Source organism: Schistocerca nitens, chromosome 8 (genome assembly GCF_023898315.1).
Source record: "Schistocerca nitens isolate TAMUIC-IGC-003100 chromosome 8, iqSchNite1.1, whole genome shotgun sequence".
Taxonomy (NCBI): domain Eukaryota; kingdom Metazoa; phylum Arthropoda; class Insecta; order Orthoptera; family Acrididae; genus Schistocerca; species Schistocerca nitens.
In genome coordinates, this window is record NC_064621.1 from 534,540,190 (window position 1) to 534,561,566 (window position 21,377).

Consider the following 21,377-nt stretch of genomic DNA (forward strand, 5'->3'; position numbering starts at 1 on the left):
TTTAACAAGTTAAATAACATCCTAAGCATACACACTAAAAGGTGACTGTGTTTCCCCTTGTTTCATTTCCCAAAGGGATACCATTATTCGCCATACATTTAAACTGCCAGTGATTAACAGATGCCTATACTTTTGCACCTGCTTCCCTCTGACATGTGACAGCAACCTTCCACACAGGTGAAGTACCTCCCACTGGCTTAGTTTAAATTTCAGTATGAGACAGAACCATATACTTCTTGGTAAGAAGAAGAACATAATTCTTTGATTTCTCCCTTACCCTTGCTTCCCTGTACAAGATCCCAAGATGTACCACTCACTCATCACTTGCAATCTAGTTGCCAAGTAGTGACAGGTCCTGTATTTCCTAGGGAGGAGTTGTATCCAAAGGAGGGCACAGTACTAGAGTTATGTTTGCCATATCTGATATGTCACTCTTGGTAGTCTGCCGAGCACGCCCACTCACAAAAGCCCATTCACTTGACGGTTTTCAGTTGGTTAAGAATGGCAACTGACATGTTCTATGCCTCAAAACATCATTTGAATTGGGTCTGCATTCTGACTGTATTTTTGAACAATAAGTAACTACAGCCAAACATGGAATTAACCTCACTAACTCTCTTCATATTCAGGATCTGTTACACTGCAAGCATTACAAGTTCCCAAAAATTTACTTTTAATAAAGAAAATAAACACCACAGGGCTAATTGCCTGAATGTCGATACTACTATAAAAATTTTAAGATAGCATAATAATGTAGTTTGCAACTATAGCCCGATTCATACATGGCGGCGGTCCATGCAGGTTGAGGTATGAACAGGAATTTTACTGTTGCTGTTTTCAATTCACAGTTGCAGTACATGCATGGAGGGACCTTGTGCTTGAAGAAAGCAAGTATCCTGCAAATTACCTCACTTGCTTGCTTGTATAGAATTTGTCACTTGCCACCGTCATCATCCATGACAACTTGCAACAAATGGGATAAAAATTCGCTAAATAACTCACTATGATCACATTTAATGCTTGCACTGGCTAAGTGTTTACAGCATAGCGCTCGGAACACTACCAAATGCTCACTGGCTTTCAGAGAATGCAAGACTTCGGATGAGCAGAATGAGCCTAAACTCTACTGTCATTGTTCAGGACTCTTAACTATAATAATGTTGTATGAATATTGCATGGTACTCAAAAGATTTGAAGACTTGCTCACAGATAACCCAGTGCATTAATGTGTCACTTCCAGAATTTGAGATGGCATGGCAGCCCCAGGTCAAATCTGCCCAGTGGATTAACAACATGGGTTGGTGTGCCAGCCAGCCTGGATGTGGTTTTTAGGCAGTTTCCCCACATCCAACTAGGTAAATACTGGTCCAGTTCTCACATCACACATCAGATATTTGATGCACAAACATTTCGAAAACTTCTTTGTACTTTAAGATGTGCTTTATTCTAGACACAGACTGATAGCATCCAGGAATTCTGTCCCAGGAAGAAGAGGTAGCATCAGGAAGAGCATCCAGCTACTCACTGTCAGTAACATTGATTCAGTAACTATTACAATGTCCACCCCGTAGTCGAATGGGACAAGGCGATGATGATGATGATGATGATGATGATGATGATGATGATGATGCTATCATGTGATGATGACGAGGAAGAGGAAAACTCATAAACATTTGAAAATAAACAATTTATTGTCATACACACCTAACGGAGAAACAAATGATAAATATTCACACACATTGTCCCACTCATACACAAAGGAAAACAAGAAGTTGGCTTAAACAAGTTAATAAATGTGTGAATTTCACATTTTTTGTAATTAGCCAATTTACTGACAACTTCTACACTAGCATGGCAAAGATGAAGACTGTAGCATCGATTTGTCCCACAGAAAATATCGCAAATCATGGAGCATAACAAAGCATGTCTCCCGATTGAAAAATATTTAAGATCTGCATTACAGTGGTCACCCACACTCAACAACACCAGCTCATAACTATTACATACAAACCATGAGTTGCCTTTCTGAAGGCAACCAAGAGGGTTTTGCTAACACAGACAATACGCAATCGTCCCCACAGGATCAGTCTCACATCTAGGCATCCATTGTGAACAACAGAACATACCCTGAAACATTGTGGTGTGTGAAGAAACTAGGTCAGGAAACAATGAGGCTGGAACCTGGATCAATGGCATTATTCTCCATTAACTAGTGGGTGCACCTTTTTTATTAACACCTGGTAATCGCTGTTGATGAGTGTCGAGATGGCCATGTACTAATGCATGTCTCAACTGTGCATTCCAACAGGTTCAGCAGGGAGCTGGGTGTGCAATCTGTCATGTTTTGGGCTGTTATCATATAAAGATGGCAGTCATCTCTCATCACTCTCCACAGTAATTTAAGGCTAAGCAGTATTGGGACAAGATCCTCCAATTCAATTTCCCACCCTAAAGTCAACAGTTTGGTGATGGGTTAGTCTTTTCAGATGATAATGCACAAGCATACCATGCCCATCTCAAGAACACCCTCTGCCACAATGAAGGAATCAACCAAATGGAATGATCTGTGATGTCTACAGAGATGAACCCAAATGAAGTCACTTGTTAAACAGTGGGACACAGTTGAGTGGCAATGTCTTTATCAGTCACTGCACAGCACGTCAAGAACAATTCAAGACTGTTGAAATGCATGAAGTTAACAAACATAGTACTGAATGTTAAGCAGCATTAGATTTAGATTTCACTGATGTGGAAAGATGTACAACTTCGAAGAGACTTCCTTTAATTATTGTTGTTATTTTGGTTTTGTTTGACAATAAATTTTTTTCCCTCTTTATTCCCAAAGGCTTAGTCTTATTTCTTGCCACCCTTGACTCTAAGCTCACAGGTATTCGCAAATATGATTGCGGTGCAAAACATTTTTTTAGCCATTTACAAAAGTTAGTTATGGAGAGGTAGAGAAACAAGCAAACAAGACAACTAAAAAGGAACAGTAGTGGCTTTCTGGCTGACTTACTATCGCTTTAACTCCGAATAGAGTATAGTTAATGGCTACTACTATACTTATCCTAAAACTATGAATGATACAGATCTGTCATATTTCTATGAGGATTAGTGGTAACAACCAAGACACTAGCAATATTAGCATTATTGCAGAAGTAATAAAAATTTCAGGTATCAAAAGCATTGATACAGAACAAGCTGTGCCTCCACATTAGATACACAACTATAATAAATCAAGCATTACACTTGATTCTTTCAAAAAAGAAAATATAAATTTTGTAGGATCTTCAGTTACTATCGAGATGGCTCCACTATCCTGTTCCCAAGGAGGAATGGGTGCCATGTCTAAGGCCGATTGCCAACTACTTCTGCAACCAGACATATACCCACAGCCAGTGAGTCACCAGGCTCCAGTTGTCCGCCAGAACCAATCTGAACAACTGCCAGCCTGTACTGGCAGGTACATGCACACACATTTCTAAACTTTCAAGACCATGATCAAAACATGCTGGCTTGCTATCCATGGTATCTGCTGCATCCTCACTGCAGCAGTGTGCACCTCAGTGACCATGGTGCTGCAAGCAAGTCACATGCTCTATGCTGATATTCATCCGCCTTCCTATTTAACACAGCTTAAGACTAGCAGTAGTCCTCCTTACACTCCAGGTTTTATGCAGGCCGCACTAAGCAGCTCATCCTGCAGAGCACACCCTGAGCTTCCTTAGTTAGTCGATCCGTGTCAAACCAAACACCACCCAGGATTTGGATTTCAGCAAAGTTACTTGCCAAGTGTTATCTCGCCTAGTAACTCACTAAAGAACTGGATGGTTGTTGGGATTACTGATTACATGGTTATTTGTAATAAGACTATAGTTACTAAATAAATATAACAATGGTGGTGAATCTGTTAAGAAAGGCGGAAGTCACAACTACAACTAAAGAGTTGTTCAGAATGGCATTTAACATTTATTTACTCTTTGGCAATTCTTAAAGTACCAATCAGGGATAAAATAAACATTTGAAAATAAGTTAATATTTTTTCTCTTTGACCCATTTTCGATAACACATATGGGATTTTGAACTCAGGAATGTGCATGTACTACAACTCCAAGGATATTTTAACAAACAAACAGATAAACAACTTTTTAACGAGGAACAGAAAAACATCATATAGAGGAAACCTACCCTCCAATAAACTAGATTATTGTCTGAAGGAATCTACACAACACTGTTCTACAATCCCATGTTGAAGCCATGTGATACATGATCGTCAATGAAAAAACAGCAACAAACAAAAAATTATACAACATCCACGTCAGCACAACTTTCACACACAGATGTAGATGTAGTCTCATTAATGCACTAATTCACATATTAATCTGTGGAGCAGCATCCGAGATCTGAAGGTGACTTGTGAACATAAATCGCACAACCCCAAATTGTACTGACATAAAACAACTGGTAAGGCCGCAAAAGCTGCAATACCCATGGTCGAAGAACAAATCATTAGTTTGGAAGATTGGACATAAGGTGTAACAGAACTGCTCAATGCACCTCTTTTTGTTGGCATGTATTTGAGAAACTGAAACAAAATATTTCACAACACGACCCGAAGAGATCAAAATTGGAATTCTGCATTTATTATAATTTTACTGTTATAACCAAGATAATAACACATTTTATATACAGAAATAAAACACAAAGTTGACATAAGATTAATTACTTTATGAGACACACAATGATTTTTTATACATTTTAGTCGTTTTCATATTTAAATTTTTAAATATATGTGGTTTGAATTATTTAAATTATGCTTTTGATTATTGTTTCCATGAAAGGTAAATTAATAGCGATATGTTTTCCTTCATGAAATATTAACTGAATTTAAGCCTTGGTTATACTCATTCTATCAACAGTATACACATTTCTTTGTACTGAAATTGTCATCTCTGTTCTTGTCAACAAGGCGTGCATGTAAGTTTTTGGTGTAGTAAGTTAGTTGTACCAGAGTTGCTCTTGCAGGTCGTAAGTCATCAGTTGCAGTAGAGAGTTGGAAGGACTGTGTTAAAATGCTAAGGGGTTAGTAAATGTGTTTTGAATAAAGTACACAATCCTGCAGCATCTTATTATTTATTTAATGTATGGACAGAATACCTAACATCTTGATCATAGCCATTGCAGAAAGGAATCGACCAATGACAAGGCAGTGGTCCAATCTGACATGTCAAAACTTACCCTGAAATTTTTCATGCAGGAAGAATACACTGAAAGAAATGACATGTCAAAATTTTAGTTGCTAAGACAAACTGCAAGTATTAAAAAAAGTTACAGTTACTCATTTCTGCTGCATGAAGAACTACTTGCACATCAGTTTGTACAGCCCTTCCTGCCAGTGCATGGCTCGACAAGTAAGCAGACACAGCCATGAGAAGAGTCCAAAGTGCACACATATGAAGTTTAAGCACTTAAATCATACCAAAAATGACTTAAATCATAATTTTTTTAATAACTTGTAGTTCATATTGACAGCTGTTGCAGAATGTGGTTGTTACACAAATGACTTGCAGAAGAAATAACATCAAGGCAGTATATGATGTTACATTATATGTGACTTCCATCAGTCGGGACTTTAATTTGTTGACATTAAATATTTTACAACAATTCCTGTAGCACAGTTCTTATGATAATTTTTTAGTAATGTATACTTTGAAAACAATGAAACAGTACATTGTCTATTCCCAGTATTCATCACAAAAATACTGAGTGTCAACTGGATGACAAAAACAAAACATTTTCCTTACACCATACACACACCTACTAAAAGAAAAATTAAAGCTTCAGGCACTTCACAGTAATTAGTAGTTTTATTTTGACGGAACTGGAATGGAGTAAGAAGTGGTCATCACAGTTGTTGTGCATACTGTGTGGCATACCAGACATACATTACCAAATTTGTAAAATGCAGTGATACAAACTGACAATGCAGAAATGACTGAAGTTTAATAATGCCATTCCACAGATAAACCTGAAACAACAAGGAGCTGCCCGAAATTATACAGTCTGATAAGTTTCTGAAAATGCTTTCACACTGCCGAAAAACTTTTTTATCCACAGGGTGAATCACACTATTAATTCCATGTGGAATCAGAATTATATCTATTTGTCATCCTCCTAATGACAGAAGTCTCATGTCCTGGCCAAAAGTCCAACAAAAGCAGTGCATTATTTTCAGCAAATTCTAAGATGACGTTTCAAATGTAACACTAAACATTATTTTCTCTCATTTTTCCAGATTTTGTTACATCATTTACAAGACTTTTGCAAGTAAAGAGTCTTTTTTAAAAAGTTTCTCCTTATTTGCCTTTATGTTCCTGAAGGCAGAGATGTATCACAGAAGCTGCAGTAAATGACTGTGGCATAACACACCTGTTCTGTGCGTTGCTCGCTTCAGCCGTACGGTACCGTAGTCCTGAAGATGATCAGCGTAAGCCGAAACTGGTCATTATTTTTAAATAAATGATTATTTGCAATCTTGATTGTTTCATTCAGTGATAATTTGCAATATATTGCTGTTTTATCTCCAACCATTTTATATACAATTATTCTGTTTTTGTTCTGGACTTTAATTAGCATAACGTCACTGTACAAACCACAATTCACAGAATCATCCAATTATTTCCTGTTTCTTCTCCTGTTTCCACAATGTTTAAGAAAACACCAACATGATTGGAATGAATGCCCAAGAAATTAACTAGCAAATAACACACATGTAGGTCTGCAGGATAAGTGAGTGATTTCGATTGCAGACCACGTTCTTCATATTTTATCTTTGGGAGGTTCAAAACATTAAGTGGATTCCACATTTTTGTGAAACCTGGAACCAGCACAAAGCTAGATGCTATTAGCAACATATACCACAAATCCACAAAGAAAATTAATTATTGCATCTTCACTGTTAACTCTCAATGACGTCACAAAGGCAACTGCTAATTATTATGTACATTTAATGAGTGCAAATTCAAGTGCATAATAGATGTCAACAGTTGTGTCAGAGAAACTATCAATTGAAACTGAAATTCACTTTGCAAATTATGGTCATGCTGTGCCATGTTATCCATTTACTGATGTGCCAACAACCGAGGTATGGGCCTGCTATGTTGCACTTTCACTGTGTGCTATAGCTGCAGTGAGTTGTGCATTTATCCAGTCTCCTGGCAAGCTACGAATTTCACATACTTCAACATTAAAAAAAAAAAAACTTGCAGTGTGTTGTGGCAACTAAAATTTTGACATTGTGTTTCTTTTGGTGTACTCTTCCTTTATAAAAAATTCTAGGACAAGTTTTGATGTGTCAGATTGGACAGGTCTCTTTTCAGATTGTTGTACCATAAATGAAAATAATCTACAATGATCATAAAGAAATAAGCTCAGTTAACAACATTTTTACTGAAGACAATTAACTGTCCTACCCACTCTCAGGTTCATGCTTAACATAGCTGAACATTTTTTGATTCTAACAACAATACTGTTATTGTATCCATTGGAATCACTGACATTTATCAGTTCTTAACAACATTTTTAATATGAAACTTCCTGGCAGATTAAAACTGTGTGCCCGACCGAGACTCGAACTCGGGACCTTTGCCTTTCGCGGGCAAGTGCTCTACCGTGATGGTAGAGCACTTGCCCGCGAAAGGCAAAGGTCCCAAGTTCGAGTCTCGGTCAGGCACACAGTTTTAATCTGCCCCGAAGTTTCTATCAGCGCACACTCCGCTGCAGAGTGAAAATCTCATTCTGAATATTTTTAATAGTTTAAAAAGGGCGACTGGCCAAAATGGCTACTTACATAATTCACAGTCTACCAGCCATTTTCAGTGAGGATCGTATTGCTACATTACTCATGTTGGCAGCTGTTTCAATTCAAATTCTGGAATACTTACTGCATTGTTTTGGTGAAAGAATATCAAAAAATTGTGTTTAACAATTCCATTTTAGTACCAGTAAAGCAGAGTTTTTAAACAGGGTGTTCCAAAATTCCTTCACCAAAGAAGTGGCAGTAAATATTCCAGAATTTAAACCAAGAACTGCTTCCACCATGAGCAATTTAAAAGAAGATACTCTCGGTATGGAGAAGCAACTAATGTCAGAAAGACAAGTCTTCTGGTTCAGAGTGTGTACCACTTAGATTTCTTTCAGAGTATGCTCATAAAATAGCTATATTTTTAGCAATCGTGTAGAACCACTCACCTGGCAAAAAATCCAGACCTAAAGACTAGAAAGCTGCACGGGCTACATCAATAAACAAAAAAGGAAACAGATTCACTGAATTATAGACCATATCATTAACACCAATCAGCACTATAATGTTGGAACATATACTGGATTCAAACATTGTAAACCACCTCAAAGAAAATGGTCTACTGCCAATTTGGGAAACAATCTTAGCCTGCTTGCAGATGATGCTATCATTTATCATCTGATTAACTCGTCACAAGAGCAATGAAAATTACAAAATGATTTAAGTAAGATTTCTGCATGATGCAAAAAGTGACAATCAACCCTAAACAATAAAAGGTGAGGGGTCTTCCACATGAGTACTGAAAAAATTCCATTAAATTTCTGTTACATGATAAATCATACAACTTTACATGTTTTCAATTCAACTAAATACCTAGGGATTACAATTACGAACTACTTAAATTGGAACCATCGCATAGAAAATGTTGTGGGGAAGGCGAACAAAGACTACATTTTACTAGCAGAACACCTAGAATACACAACAAATCTGCTAGACTGTCTACACTGTGCTTGTCTCTCCTCTTCTGGTGTTATGTTGTGTTATGTTATGTTATGTTAACCGGGGACCTAGAAATGACAGAGAGGCTCCGTCCCTGCCGCACCCGCAGTGGTCCGCAACCTCACGACGACTATCACAGTCCACTTCACCCCTCCGCCGCCCCACACCGAACCCAGGGTTATTGTGCGGTTCGGCCCCTGGTGGGGGTGGGGGGTTGTGAACAGTGAAATTAAAGAACTATGAAATACAACTGTGCAACTGTCGCCTACGTCATTTACAGTAGTCAGTGTTGAACTTCCACCCCCTATTTTTCAGCCAGTATAACAATGCAGTACATTGACACCAAGGATCATTAATGAGATAGTAAAGCAGGTGAACGTCACAAAATGAAGGTGTTTTTCGTTACACTAAGAACTATACACAAAATTTCAATAATCAAATTTCTCCTCTGAATGTCAAAATATTTTGTTGATTCTCTTTTACATAGGGAGAAATGACCATCATGATAAAATAAGAGAAATCAGAGCTTGCACAGAAGTGTTTACTTGTTCATTTTTCTTACACGCTATTTGAGAGTGGAACGGTCCAGAAGTAGTCTGAAAGTGTTTCTATGAAATCTCTGCCATGCCTTTAAACGTGAATTGCAGAGTATTCATGTACATTTTATTACTCACACATATAGTCAAAACATTAAACAACAAGACTCCTTAACAATATGCATAATTATTTAGTAGCATATCACACCATCATAATTAGGGGGACAAAAAAAGGTCCAGTGAAGCCATGTTCGCCAGTCTTTGCCCATTATTAATAATGTGAGATAATCATCTTATGCATCACATTGTATTTATCATGTGGCTTGTTATAAGTGTACAAACATGGGTTGCTTTCCAATAAGAAAGGAAGCCACAACAATAGTGAGTTAAGACTTCAAAATTTCAAGGCATCATTCATATCACAGAAGGTAACTCAAGTATAAAACAAGGCAATATTTGTATTATAATCCAAAACGTTAATTTTTTTTTTGTAATGTAAAACAATTTGTAAAGTTATTAGTAAGTTTTGTTCCATAAAAAATAAGGCAATATAGTTTCAGAACCAAGTTCATAGTCTGAATTTTAACTTCCCTACAATGACAATCACCATACTCAGAAAGACTTGAGCACCATCTTTCCTTTCATTTGCTGCCTGCTATTCGGTTCCTAAATTCTGAGTACTTTCACTTCCCTTACAATCCTTTATTACACTTTCAATTCTGTATCCTCCTCCTTTTTTCCTCTTAACTGCTTTCATAAACATGGGACACCATTTATTTTGTACAATAAAGTCATTCTTATCTGAACTTTCGTAAGTTTACATGACTGTACCTTTTTTCCCCATCTACTTCAGACGATAAGAGATTTTTTTATGGATTATGAACATATTCTTAAGAGCTGATAACTAGTCCTTCATAAAAAGATAACACTAAATACCCGTTTTTTATGTCACAATATATTCCTTCAACACACTTTCATTTATTTAATCATAATACTACTTACCAGTTTTATATCACCCAATTTAGCTGCCTTTAGGATCCCCTCTGTTGTTTTTTCCAGCAGATTGCTGAAACATGAAACAAACACTTAAACCAAAGCAAAAAAAATCTATATTTACTTGCATAAGATTCTTAATCAACCACACTTTTAATGAATACTCAAAGTCTGAGAATGACCTTGTAAATTACCTAAATAATAAAAATTGTAATAGACATGAAAGTACAGCACATTAAAATTTTATTATTTTATTACTGAGAGTAACTTTTAAAAATTGTTCACGTTTATTTGATTGCTTTAGAACTTTCCACTGTCAAGAAGCAAGCTTCAACTTTCTTTCCTGGGATACCATAAACATGACAAGTGTCAATTTACTCACTATTTTATTTTATTTCAATACTTTATTTAAATGACAAAAAGAAAAGCAAAGAAAATAATTATATAATAGTTTTCCATTATACACCAAATTTTGAGAGTGCTGAATGTAATGCTTAGCTGCATCCAATTATTTACTTTTTCTAAAGTGAGAAAAAGAAAATTTCAACAATGTAAGGAAAAGATAGATTGCTACTTCCTATAAAGATAACATATTAAAAGACACTTACACATTAGCTTTTGGCCACAGCCTTCATCATAAAAACAAAGAGGAACACATGCACACATAAGCCCCAACAAACAAGCACACTCCACACCCACAGCTGTGACTGAAAGCTAATGTGTAATGTCTTTTAATTGTGACTGTCTGCAACTTAAAGGGTCATCTTTATGGTAAATTGCAATCTACCTTTCCCTTAAATTGTTGATATTCCAACCTGGTGTTTCCACTGTTTGAAAAGAAAAGTTCTAAATTACTTGAAAGTTTCAAATCTTCCTTATTTTTGTTCCACAGAAAAATGATGTGAATATTCAATCCATGATTATAACCATAATGGAAATTCCTGGATGGAGCAATATGTAAAATAGGGAAAGGCAACCATTCACCTACAGCAGATCCCTGCATGGAGCACAGAAGCATGTAACAGAAAACAGCATTCCCAGTAGCTTTCAAGCACTATCCCTATTTCTAGCAAAAGTAAATATTTTCACCCACACACAACCGTACAGACACCCAAAAGCACACTTCGGCAGCCACAGCAGAACTGATTATTGAAAGTAATTGCCTGCACTGATGGAAGTGGGGTGGGGATAGTGATGGATGCAAGGAGGAGGTAGCAGGGTAAAGTCAAGTCTTTGGACAGATGACTGCAGGCACACATCAAGATGAGAGGAGTACAGGGGGCAGAACAAAACAAGAGGTAGGAAGGAGGAGGTGGAGGGGGGAGGGCTAAGGAGGGGAAAAAAGAGTAAGGTGAAGATGAGAAGTAAGAGGGAGGTGAGAGAGAGAGAAAGGAGAGGTGTTTCAAAGAGGGGAGGAAGAGAGAGGGAGGGGGGGGGCAATGTCCACATGGTAGGAGACGGAAGAGTGGTGGGAGGAGGCAGAGCATGACCTGGATGGATATGGAGTGGTAAAGACAGAAGACGGAAGGGAAAGGTAAGGTGAGACAGTGGGGAATATGCTAGTGGGGATTTAGGCCAGGGGGATTGCAAAAATGCCAGATATGCTGAGATATCCTGCACTCTCACAATCACCCTGCCCTAAACCTCTCACTCTTCCTACAGCTCTTTTAACTCTACTCTCTGTACTCTCTTCTCATTGTTGTGCAGCTATGGAGTCACTGGTCTCGAGATCTGCCTCTTTCCTCCTCACACCTTCTTGCAAACTTGCCTAAACTCTCTCCATCTCCATCACCTCAGGTAACTGCTTTCAATACTCAAGCATCAATAATTAGTTTTGTCCTGGACATGGTAGGGTGTATTTGGGTGTCGATGTGAATGTGTGTACTTTACCCAGAAAAAGAGCTAGTGCTCGAAAGCTAGTGTGCAAATGCTGTTTTATGTTACGTTTTCTGTCTCCACTCTTCGATCCGCTATAGATGATTGGTTGCCTTTCCCTTATTTTATGGACAACTCACATCCAGTCTCTTCTGATCAACTGTTTTCACACAAATGCCTAAAAAGTATTTTAAATTTAAGTACATTGCTTTCAATGAAGATAATAGCTTCCTGAAATGTTCAAACATGAAACATGAGTCAGTATTGCAATAATCAATAATGGACAAAAAAAAAGGCATTCACTTTAATAGTGAACACCCGTTAGCAACTAATGAATGACTGAAATAACATAAATCAAACTACATATCTACAGAACTGAAGAGTCTTCCTTGAGGGATTAAAACACAAGAAGGAAGATGTGGAAGACTGGGAAAAATGATGGAGACTAACTAAAGAAAAATCACATCAAGCAGAAGTCTAGATAAAACTAACAGTTCACCATTAACTTACACAGTAGAAAACAGATCTAGTGGGACTGAGAAGCAGCACATAACATTCAAACATAGAAAACATACTGTTTGAGCAAAGGGCAACAATGAAGGTCAAAATCAGAGCCATACTCAGCTAAGTGAACAATGAGTTCTGAACAGAACAATGCAGTCACAATAACAATGTTCTCCACAGCTGTTACAAGTCATATGAAAGGCAATTTGTTTTTGTCCACCACACTTACTCTTTTGTATTTTTTCCCCATTTTGCCACAACTTATAAATTTCATGTACATCTTTAATGAGCAATCTTTATCACAATAGATGACGCACTTCTGGTGACATACCTTCCTTGCACTATGATGTTATATATTTGTAACAACTTATGAATACTTCTGGAGTAAAGGAGACTATTCACAGACCAACACAAACTTTCTGAGTCATCAACAGGCACACTGAAAAGAATTAAAATTATGCTAGCTTTGAGAAGAAATACTTTAATGAGCTAGAGTATTAATAGTTATGTGCATGCTTGTGATCAGCCCCCCCCCCCCCCCCCCCCGCACGCACACACTGTACAAAATATGAGCCCTATTCCACTCTCAATACCACCCCTTGCCACAAGAATCATACACGAGAGTAAGATCCTGATGCAAGGCCTGTTTGATCTATCTATCCAACACATCCTACTCCAGTCCTTTCACAGGCTTATCCTATTCTTTCAGAGGCAGGACCATCAATGAATGCAGCCACATCATATACCAGCTCTGCTGCAATTTCTCCACAGTGTTTTATGTGAGCATGGCCACCAACCAGCTGTGCACCAAAATAAATGGCCACGCCAAAGTGTTGGGAAGAAAAGAGCTGACCACTCAGTGGCACACTGTTGAGAACAGTATGCTAGAATTCAATGGCTGCATCACAATCCGTGCAACCGAATTCTTCCATTTAGCATCAGCTTTTCTGAACTACAAAGATGTAATTTGTAACACACCCTTCTCTCCCATAATCATCATGGCCTCAATCCCTCCTAACCCAATGCACCCATGCCCTCAACCAAACAGTTTCCCCTTCATCTGCCCTGTCAGACCTTCCCAATCCACACCTCTACGTCATCTTCATTAAGGGCACCACATAACTCAGTGGCTTCAGGGCCCATGTGTCGCATATCCAGCCAGTGCACCTGCCACCCCCTCCCTCCCGTGTTCCTATCCTGCACACCTGATGCCTCCCTCCTAGCCCCTTATTACACATCCCCAACTCCTCCACCTGCCAAATTGCACTTCCAACATAGTGTTTCCAGCCAGCACAATGTATTTATCCTCTAACTTTTTAAAAGATTTCTTCTGAAAGCCAGAATAATTCCCAATGTTCCTGTTATTCAGTAGGTAGTCTTCTTTACTCCTAAAGTACTTTTGTTCCACCAGAACTTTCCTTACCATATTTTTATTTGAAGTCATTTTATGTGATCTTCTGATCATAATATTGTTGAAATTTTACATAATAACTGTACCACTCTGATGATCGTGGTCTCATTTTAATGCAAGCACCCTCTAACATGTGACTGATAGTTACAACTATTAGCAAAGTGAAATATAGAAATTCTGTACAGGATTTTTGGTGGATAAAAATACAGTGCAATTTATTCTGAAAACATAATGTAATTCAATGGATAAAAATTCTACTCACCAAGCGGCAACAGGTAAACCTACATATAAAAGGTATTACATATGCAAGCTTCCAGAGCCAGTGGCTCCTTCTTCTGTCAGAAGGGTTGAGGGGGAAGGAAGAGGGATGGAGGAAAAGGACTGATGAGGTTTAGAAAAAAAGACAGAATTTGGAAAAGTCATCTAGAACCTGAGGTCAGGAGAGATTTGCCACACAGGATGAGAAGGAAAGGCTGATTTTGGGGACTGCACCAGGCGAGATTTGAAAACCTGAGAGCTTAAAGGTGGAAGAATGGGTCATACGCAGGACAGACATTACTACTAAAACATCATGCACGAGTTAATAAGAGTGAAAAGCTAATTTCATTGTCTGTGATAGAGGTGGGAGGAGGACGGCAAAATATAGACAGGTCAGAAAATGAAAGATGCAGAAAACTAAAACAGAGTGCAGACAGGAATAATTACTGAGAAGAAATGCTGAAACCAAAGAAATTAGTGTAAATTAAGGTCAAATGGGTGGAAAGTACCTGGAACATGTTGTAGCACCAGTTCCCACCTGCAGAGTTCTGAGAAACTGATGTGTGGAGGGAAGAATCCAGATTGCACGTGTGATGAAACAGGCACCAAGGTCATGACTGTCATGTTGCAGTGCAGTGTGTGTTGCCAGTATACACCCTCTGCCTATGACCATTCAATCCTAACTGATAACTTGGTGGTAGTCATGCCTATGTAAAAGGCTGAACATAACAGCTGGTATATGACGTGTCGTTTCACAGGTGGCTCTCCTTTTGATAGTGTATGTTGTGCCAGTTACAGGAACGGTATAGGTGGTGGCAGGAATGTGTATAGGGCACGTCTTGCAGCAAGGACGCCATAGGGTATAGAGCATAGGATTTGACACGAATATTGCAGAGATTGTGAGGGCAGCAAAAAGCTATTCTAGGTCTGGTGGGTAAAATCTCAAGACAGAATGGACCTCATTTCAAGGCTTGTTTTTTAGGAAGCCATGGCCTTGTTGAAGTAGCTAGATTAATACTGTCAAGACCAGGATAATACCGGGTGACAAATGGTGTGCCCTTAAGTTGTTTTCTGGAGGTATCACCAGTACCAGGAGTGGCTGTGATGGCCCAGGAAATCTGCTTTTGAACTAGGCTGGCGGGATAATTATGCACACTGAAGGCTGAGGTGATAATGATTGTATATTGCTGTAAGAGTCTGCATCTGAACAAATGTGTTTGCCCCAAATGCCAAGGTTGTAAGGGAGGGAAGTTTAACATGGTCAGGATGGCAACTGTCAAAATGTAAGTAGTGTTGTTTGTCAGTAGATTTAATGGGGATGGAAGTGCGTAGCTGGCCTTCGGTGAGGATGATATCAACATCAACAAAAGTGGCATGGGATTCGGAACAGGACCAAGTGAAATTTAATTGGGATAATGCATTTAGAGATTCCAGGAACTGTAACAAGTCAGCCTCACCATGAGTCCATATGGTAAAGATGTCATCAATGAATCTAAGCCAAACTGTCGGTTGAAGGCTTATGGATCCCAGAAAAGCCCCCTCCAAGCGACCAATGAAAAGGTTGGCACATCAAGAAGTCATCCTGGTTCCCATGGCTGTACCCCTGATCTGTTTGTATGTCTGCCCCTCAAAGGTGAAGTAGTCATTGGTAAGTAACAGTTGATTGTGTGAGCACGAAGGATATCATAGGTTTGGAATCAGGAGGGTGCTGACTGAGGAAATATTCAGCAGCAGACAGACCATGTATATATTGGGAAAGTTGGTATAGAGGGAGTTGGCAAGAATGGCGACAAGCAATTTTGGTGTAGGAGTGGGGCAGGCAAGGATTTCAGATGATCTGGGAAATAATTGGTATCTTTAATATAGGAGGGAAGAGAGCTGCACGTGTTTACCAACTAAGGCACCAACTATGGGATGGCCAGGATGACCGGGTTTATGGATCTTATAAAGAAGGTAAAAGGTGTGGGTGTGTCATTTGGGTGAGGTAAGAAGTTGTATGGATTGAGATGTTGGTCCTTCTAAGTGGCCTGAGGTTTTAAGAATGGACTGTAGGTCAGTTTCAATCACAGGGATGGGATCTTGATGGCAGATGATGTACGTAGAGGTGTCAGACAGCTGGAATAGACCTTCATTTACATACTCTTGTCAGTCAAATACCACAGTGGCATTGTAGTACAATAGTAGAAGGGATCTACGATTATGATAGACCAATCCAATCTATCCAGTTACATTATGTTTTCAAAAACTGCTTATTTTCATTGGTAAAATTTATTCTGTAATAAAAAAAGAAAATGGAATGAGAACGAAAAAGCAGAAGAAGAAATATCTCGAAAAACAAAGAAATGAGAGAATACAGGGTGAGACATAAAAAGCTGAATGGAAGTAACGCAGATGACAGGAGACAGTATCATAAGGAGGGAAGAAAATAAGATACCCAAAAATTCTCCCATCTGTTAAGGCTTCCTCAAATCTTAACAACTGAACATTTCCTATTCAATAATTGCAATTTTCCATTTTCCATATTTCTTTTTTGCTTGTCTGTTCCATTCACAGCTGTCTTGATCTTAAATCCACTAACATAATTTATTTATTTGACTGCATTACATCAGCTCACAAGTGCTCAGTGTAATGAGTCTGTGCCATACATAGTGTTTTTGTGTCAAGGTGTGGAGATAGTGTCCAGTACACACCTTCATCAACTATTGCAATACACTCTCTATAACACTGTTATATGTTTCACAACAGTGGCTCTATTTATCCCTTAATTTAAGTGGTAATTTGTCAATCATCATGGCAATTAGGTAAATGACTACTATTTTTTATCACTTACTCTTTTGTGGAAGATCAGTCTTTGTACAACAAAGGTGGAACAACACAGTTTACAAAAAGGGCATGCCATGATAGCACAGGGAAAAAAATAATTTAGATATTTTCTGGTTTCCAGATATGGTATTTGTCATCCACAAAAAAAAAAAAAAAAAGGAAAAAATTTTCAAGAGATATCGAAAGAGAACACAGAGATAGGAGAAAATGCTATATTTTCAAATCAGAAGAAAGACAAACTGTAACGTGGTGGTGGGAATCTACTTGTAAATTCAGTAGGGCACTTCAACAGACAGGATTCAGATTCCTCAGATACTAATACTTTCTACTAGCATTAACTACTCACAATTTATCATGAAGGAACTGAGATTAGTCATTTGATATCCAGTGGGAAAGCAAGACATCTTGGATACACATAAATCCTTCAACACAATTATACAATCTGTTATACTTACCTTTGTTTTCATATATTTATATTTTTCACCATGTACAGCTTTTATCCCCATCAACCATTTGACATACACAGCATCATAAATGCCTCTTCCAGACTTTCCACATATTATGATTTTCAGCTATATACATGTTTTCTGATGTCATCTACCCACTTTTCTTTAGGTGTTCATCTCAACCTTTACTTATCCATTGGACTTAGTGCAAAGAACAGCCTTGGCTCATACACCATCCATTTGTCTGGCTACATGTTCCAGCCATCTCCATTTTACTTTTACTACTGTCACAACTATCTCTTCCATTCCAGTAAGCTCCCTGAGATATTAGTTTGTTTCGTCTACCTGGCAGCGAAAGACAGGTCTTTAGGTCACTGCAGTTGGTGCAGCGTTATACCAATGAATAAATTGCATCATCTAAATGTGATTAAGGAAGTTCTGCGAAGTGCTCATTCATAGCTGCTATGACATGTACAGTGTATTTAAAATACTTCTCAAATAACAAATTTATTTATATATGGGAATAGGTGGAAGTCAAATAGTGCCGGATATGGTGAACAGAATAAATGCACCAGTCCATGTTTCAAGTCACTCAATTTTTCACTGCCAAAGCTCTAATGTGGGCAGATGCATCCTTCTAACATTTACATATTTATCTCGACCAAAATAACTTGCATCATGTTTACAAGGGACGTTCTACATTCTTAAAGGCAATCAAGAGGAATAACCCCTTTTGTGTTTGAGAAAACACTGGCTATAACCTTTCCAGCAGATGAAATGTATTTCACTTTTATTTTGTACAGTGCCTACAGCTTCTGCATACTGCTTCAGTTGCTGTTTGATTTCTTATCCACAGTACCAAAGCAGTCCACACAACAAACTGGATTACTTTTAAAATGGTTCACAGCTGGCTGAGAAACTGATTTTAGAACTTGCTACTGGTTGTCTTTCATCGAATGTGGTATCCATCTTGCACAAAGCTACCTTACAGGCAATTCTTCATACAAGATGTATGGCTCTCTTTTCTTTTAAAATTCCTACGGCACCATGTAGTTCATACAACTTCAATCATTAATTTCCTCTTGCACTTTCTCAATGTTTTCTTCTGTGATTGCAGCTATGAGATGTCCTTAATATGGATCACCTTCAAGAGAAGTGCAGCCAAATTTCAACTCAACTACACATATCTTTAGGAGACACAGACTGTTAATAAACCTTCATCCCAATGAAAGAATTTCCATTGGAGATAAATAATCCAATCTCTCTCTCTCTCTCTCTCTCTCTCTCTCTCTCTCTCTCTCTCTCTCTCTCTCTCTCCCTCCCCCCCCCCTCCCCCCTCCCTACCGCCTCTCACCTTGTACTACCCTCTTTCCATAATGTTTCCACTGCAGTATCCCTGTATCTACCTGTCAGTTGCCGCATATCACTGAGCAAGTCTTGTGGCATGAAGAATCTGTGCTATACAGGCTTGCTCAAGAGGAAACAGACATTTGTTGAAGGGCAATAAAAAGAAAATATTTTCTGAATAACATTATCTTATCAATCATTGGATTGAAGTATTACTTTATTTTATATTCACTACTGCGCACTTTTGGCTGTGTAGTCATTATCAAGTGACTGTCTGAAATACATATCGATGGTAGGCAATGAAAACCTCGTAACTCCGATTTGTTAAATTTTACAGGAGAAGCAAAAACGGTTTCTAAAAATATATGATGTGACACAGATAACATTGCTGCACATGTAACTGTGTAGTAGAAGTCTAGTTACTGACACATTAGCGAATTCTGTGCACTTTCAAACCTCTTTTTGGTAATAAAGTTACTGGTTAATGAAATAATGAGGTTTCCACACTCGGATAGAGTTACAAGATTTTCATTTCCTACCATCAATATTTGGTGTAATGTAGTTAAAATACAAAACATAAAACAACTTACATCATATAATCCATCAAATTAACAAGGAAATACTTCAAAAAATTACAAGGCCTGTTCTCAGTGGTTTGTGAGCCAAAGGTATTTGAAATTGTGAACAATGAAAAATGCCACTAGGCTGACTGGTGACAATCCTGATATCATTTAACCCCAGAAGTGAGGATGGCAGTATGAAGTGACATGTAAAACATACCTCTGGTACAATGGAATAAATTTCAGCTTAGTACCCATAAGACTTACTGCCTACAGAAACTATGACATCCACAGCACTGTTGGTGATTTGTATAGAGGGGATCGTGGAGGGGACAGGGAGAGGATTGTGTAACACATTTATATATACAAACCTATTAAATGCATTGTTCCTATTGCTGACAGTTTCAAAAAACTTTACCTTAGAACAGTTGATAAATGAGTATATACTTCTTCAATGTTTTCATTTCAGAACTGTTCACAGCACCTTGTAACACAAGATAATTTTCTCATGGAACAGACCATTTCTTGGTATCCAACAAAGGATTACATATATCTACATCTACATCCATACTCCACAAGCCACCTGACGGTGTGTGGCGAGGGGTACCCTGAGTACCTCTATCGGTTCTCCCTTCTATTCCAGTCTCGTATAGTTCGTGGAAAGAAGGATTGTCGGTACGTTTGTGTGTGGGCTCTAATCTCTCTGATTTTATCCTCATGGTCTCTTCGCGAGATATACGTAGGAGCGAGTAATATACTGCTTGACTCCTCGGTGAAGGTATGTTCTCAAAACTTTAACAAAAGTCTGTACTGAGCTACTGAGCGTCTCTCCTGCAGAGTCTTCCACTGGAGTTTATCTATAATCTCCGTAACGCTTTCGCGATTACTAAATGATCCCGTAACGAAGCGCGCTGCTCTCCGTTGGATCTTCTCTATCTCTTCTATCAACCCTATCTGGTACGGATCCCACACTGCTGAGCAGTATTCAAGCAGTGGGTGAACAAGCGTACTGTAACCTACTTTGTTTGTTTTCGGATTGCATTTCCTTAGGATTCTTCCTATGAATCTCAGTCTGGCATCTGCTTTACCGACGATCAACTTTTTATGATCATTCCATTTTAAATCACTCCTAATGCGTACTCCCAGATAATTTATGGAATTAACTGCTTCCAGTTGCTGACCTGCTATTTTGTAGCTAAATGATGCTATTTTGTAGCTAAATGATAACGGATCTATCTTTCTGTGTATTCGCAGCACATTACACTTGTCTACATTGAGATTCAATTGCCATTCCCTGCACCATGCGACAATTCACTGCAGATCTTCCTCATTTCAGTACAATTTTCCATTGTTACAACCTCTTGATATACCACAGCATCATCTGCAAAAAGCCTCAGTGAACTTCCGATGTCATCCACAAGGTCATTTATGTATATTGTGAATATACACCTGAAATCACTCTTACTTCGGAAGACTTCTCTCCATTGAGAATGACATGGTGCGTTCTGCTATCCAGGAACTCTTCAATCCAATCACCCAATTGGTATGATAGTGCACATGCTCTTACTTTGTTCATTAAACGACTGTGGGGAACTGTATCGAACGCCTTGCGGAAGTCAAGAAACACAGCATCTACCTGTGAACCCGTGTCTATGGCCCTCTGAGTCTCGTGGATGAATAGCACGAGCTGGGTTTCACACGACCGTCTTTTTCGAAACCCATGCTGATTCCTACAGAGTAGATTTCTAGTCTTCAGAAAAGTCATTATACTCGAACATAATATGTGTTCCAAAATTCTACAACTGATCGACTTTAGAGATATAG

The 21,377-nt window shown here is 38.4% G+C and overlaps 1 protein-coding gene across 3 annotated transcripts in view; it reads right to left on the reverse strand.

The window, feature by feature from the left end:
- Positions 1-21,377, reverse strand: part of LOC126198537 (eye-specific diacylglycerol kinase) — a 679,131-nt gene that overhangs the window by 57,214 nt on the left and 600,540 nt on the right. For all 3 annotated transcript variants that reach the window (XM_049934939.1, XM_049934938.1, XM_049934937.1), the window contains one exon: positions 10,339-10,402. In XM_049934939.1, coding sequence (XP_049790896.1) covers positions 10,339-10,402 — 64 coding nt within the window. The remainder of the gene's footprint in view (positions 1-10,338; positions 10,403-21,377) is intronic.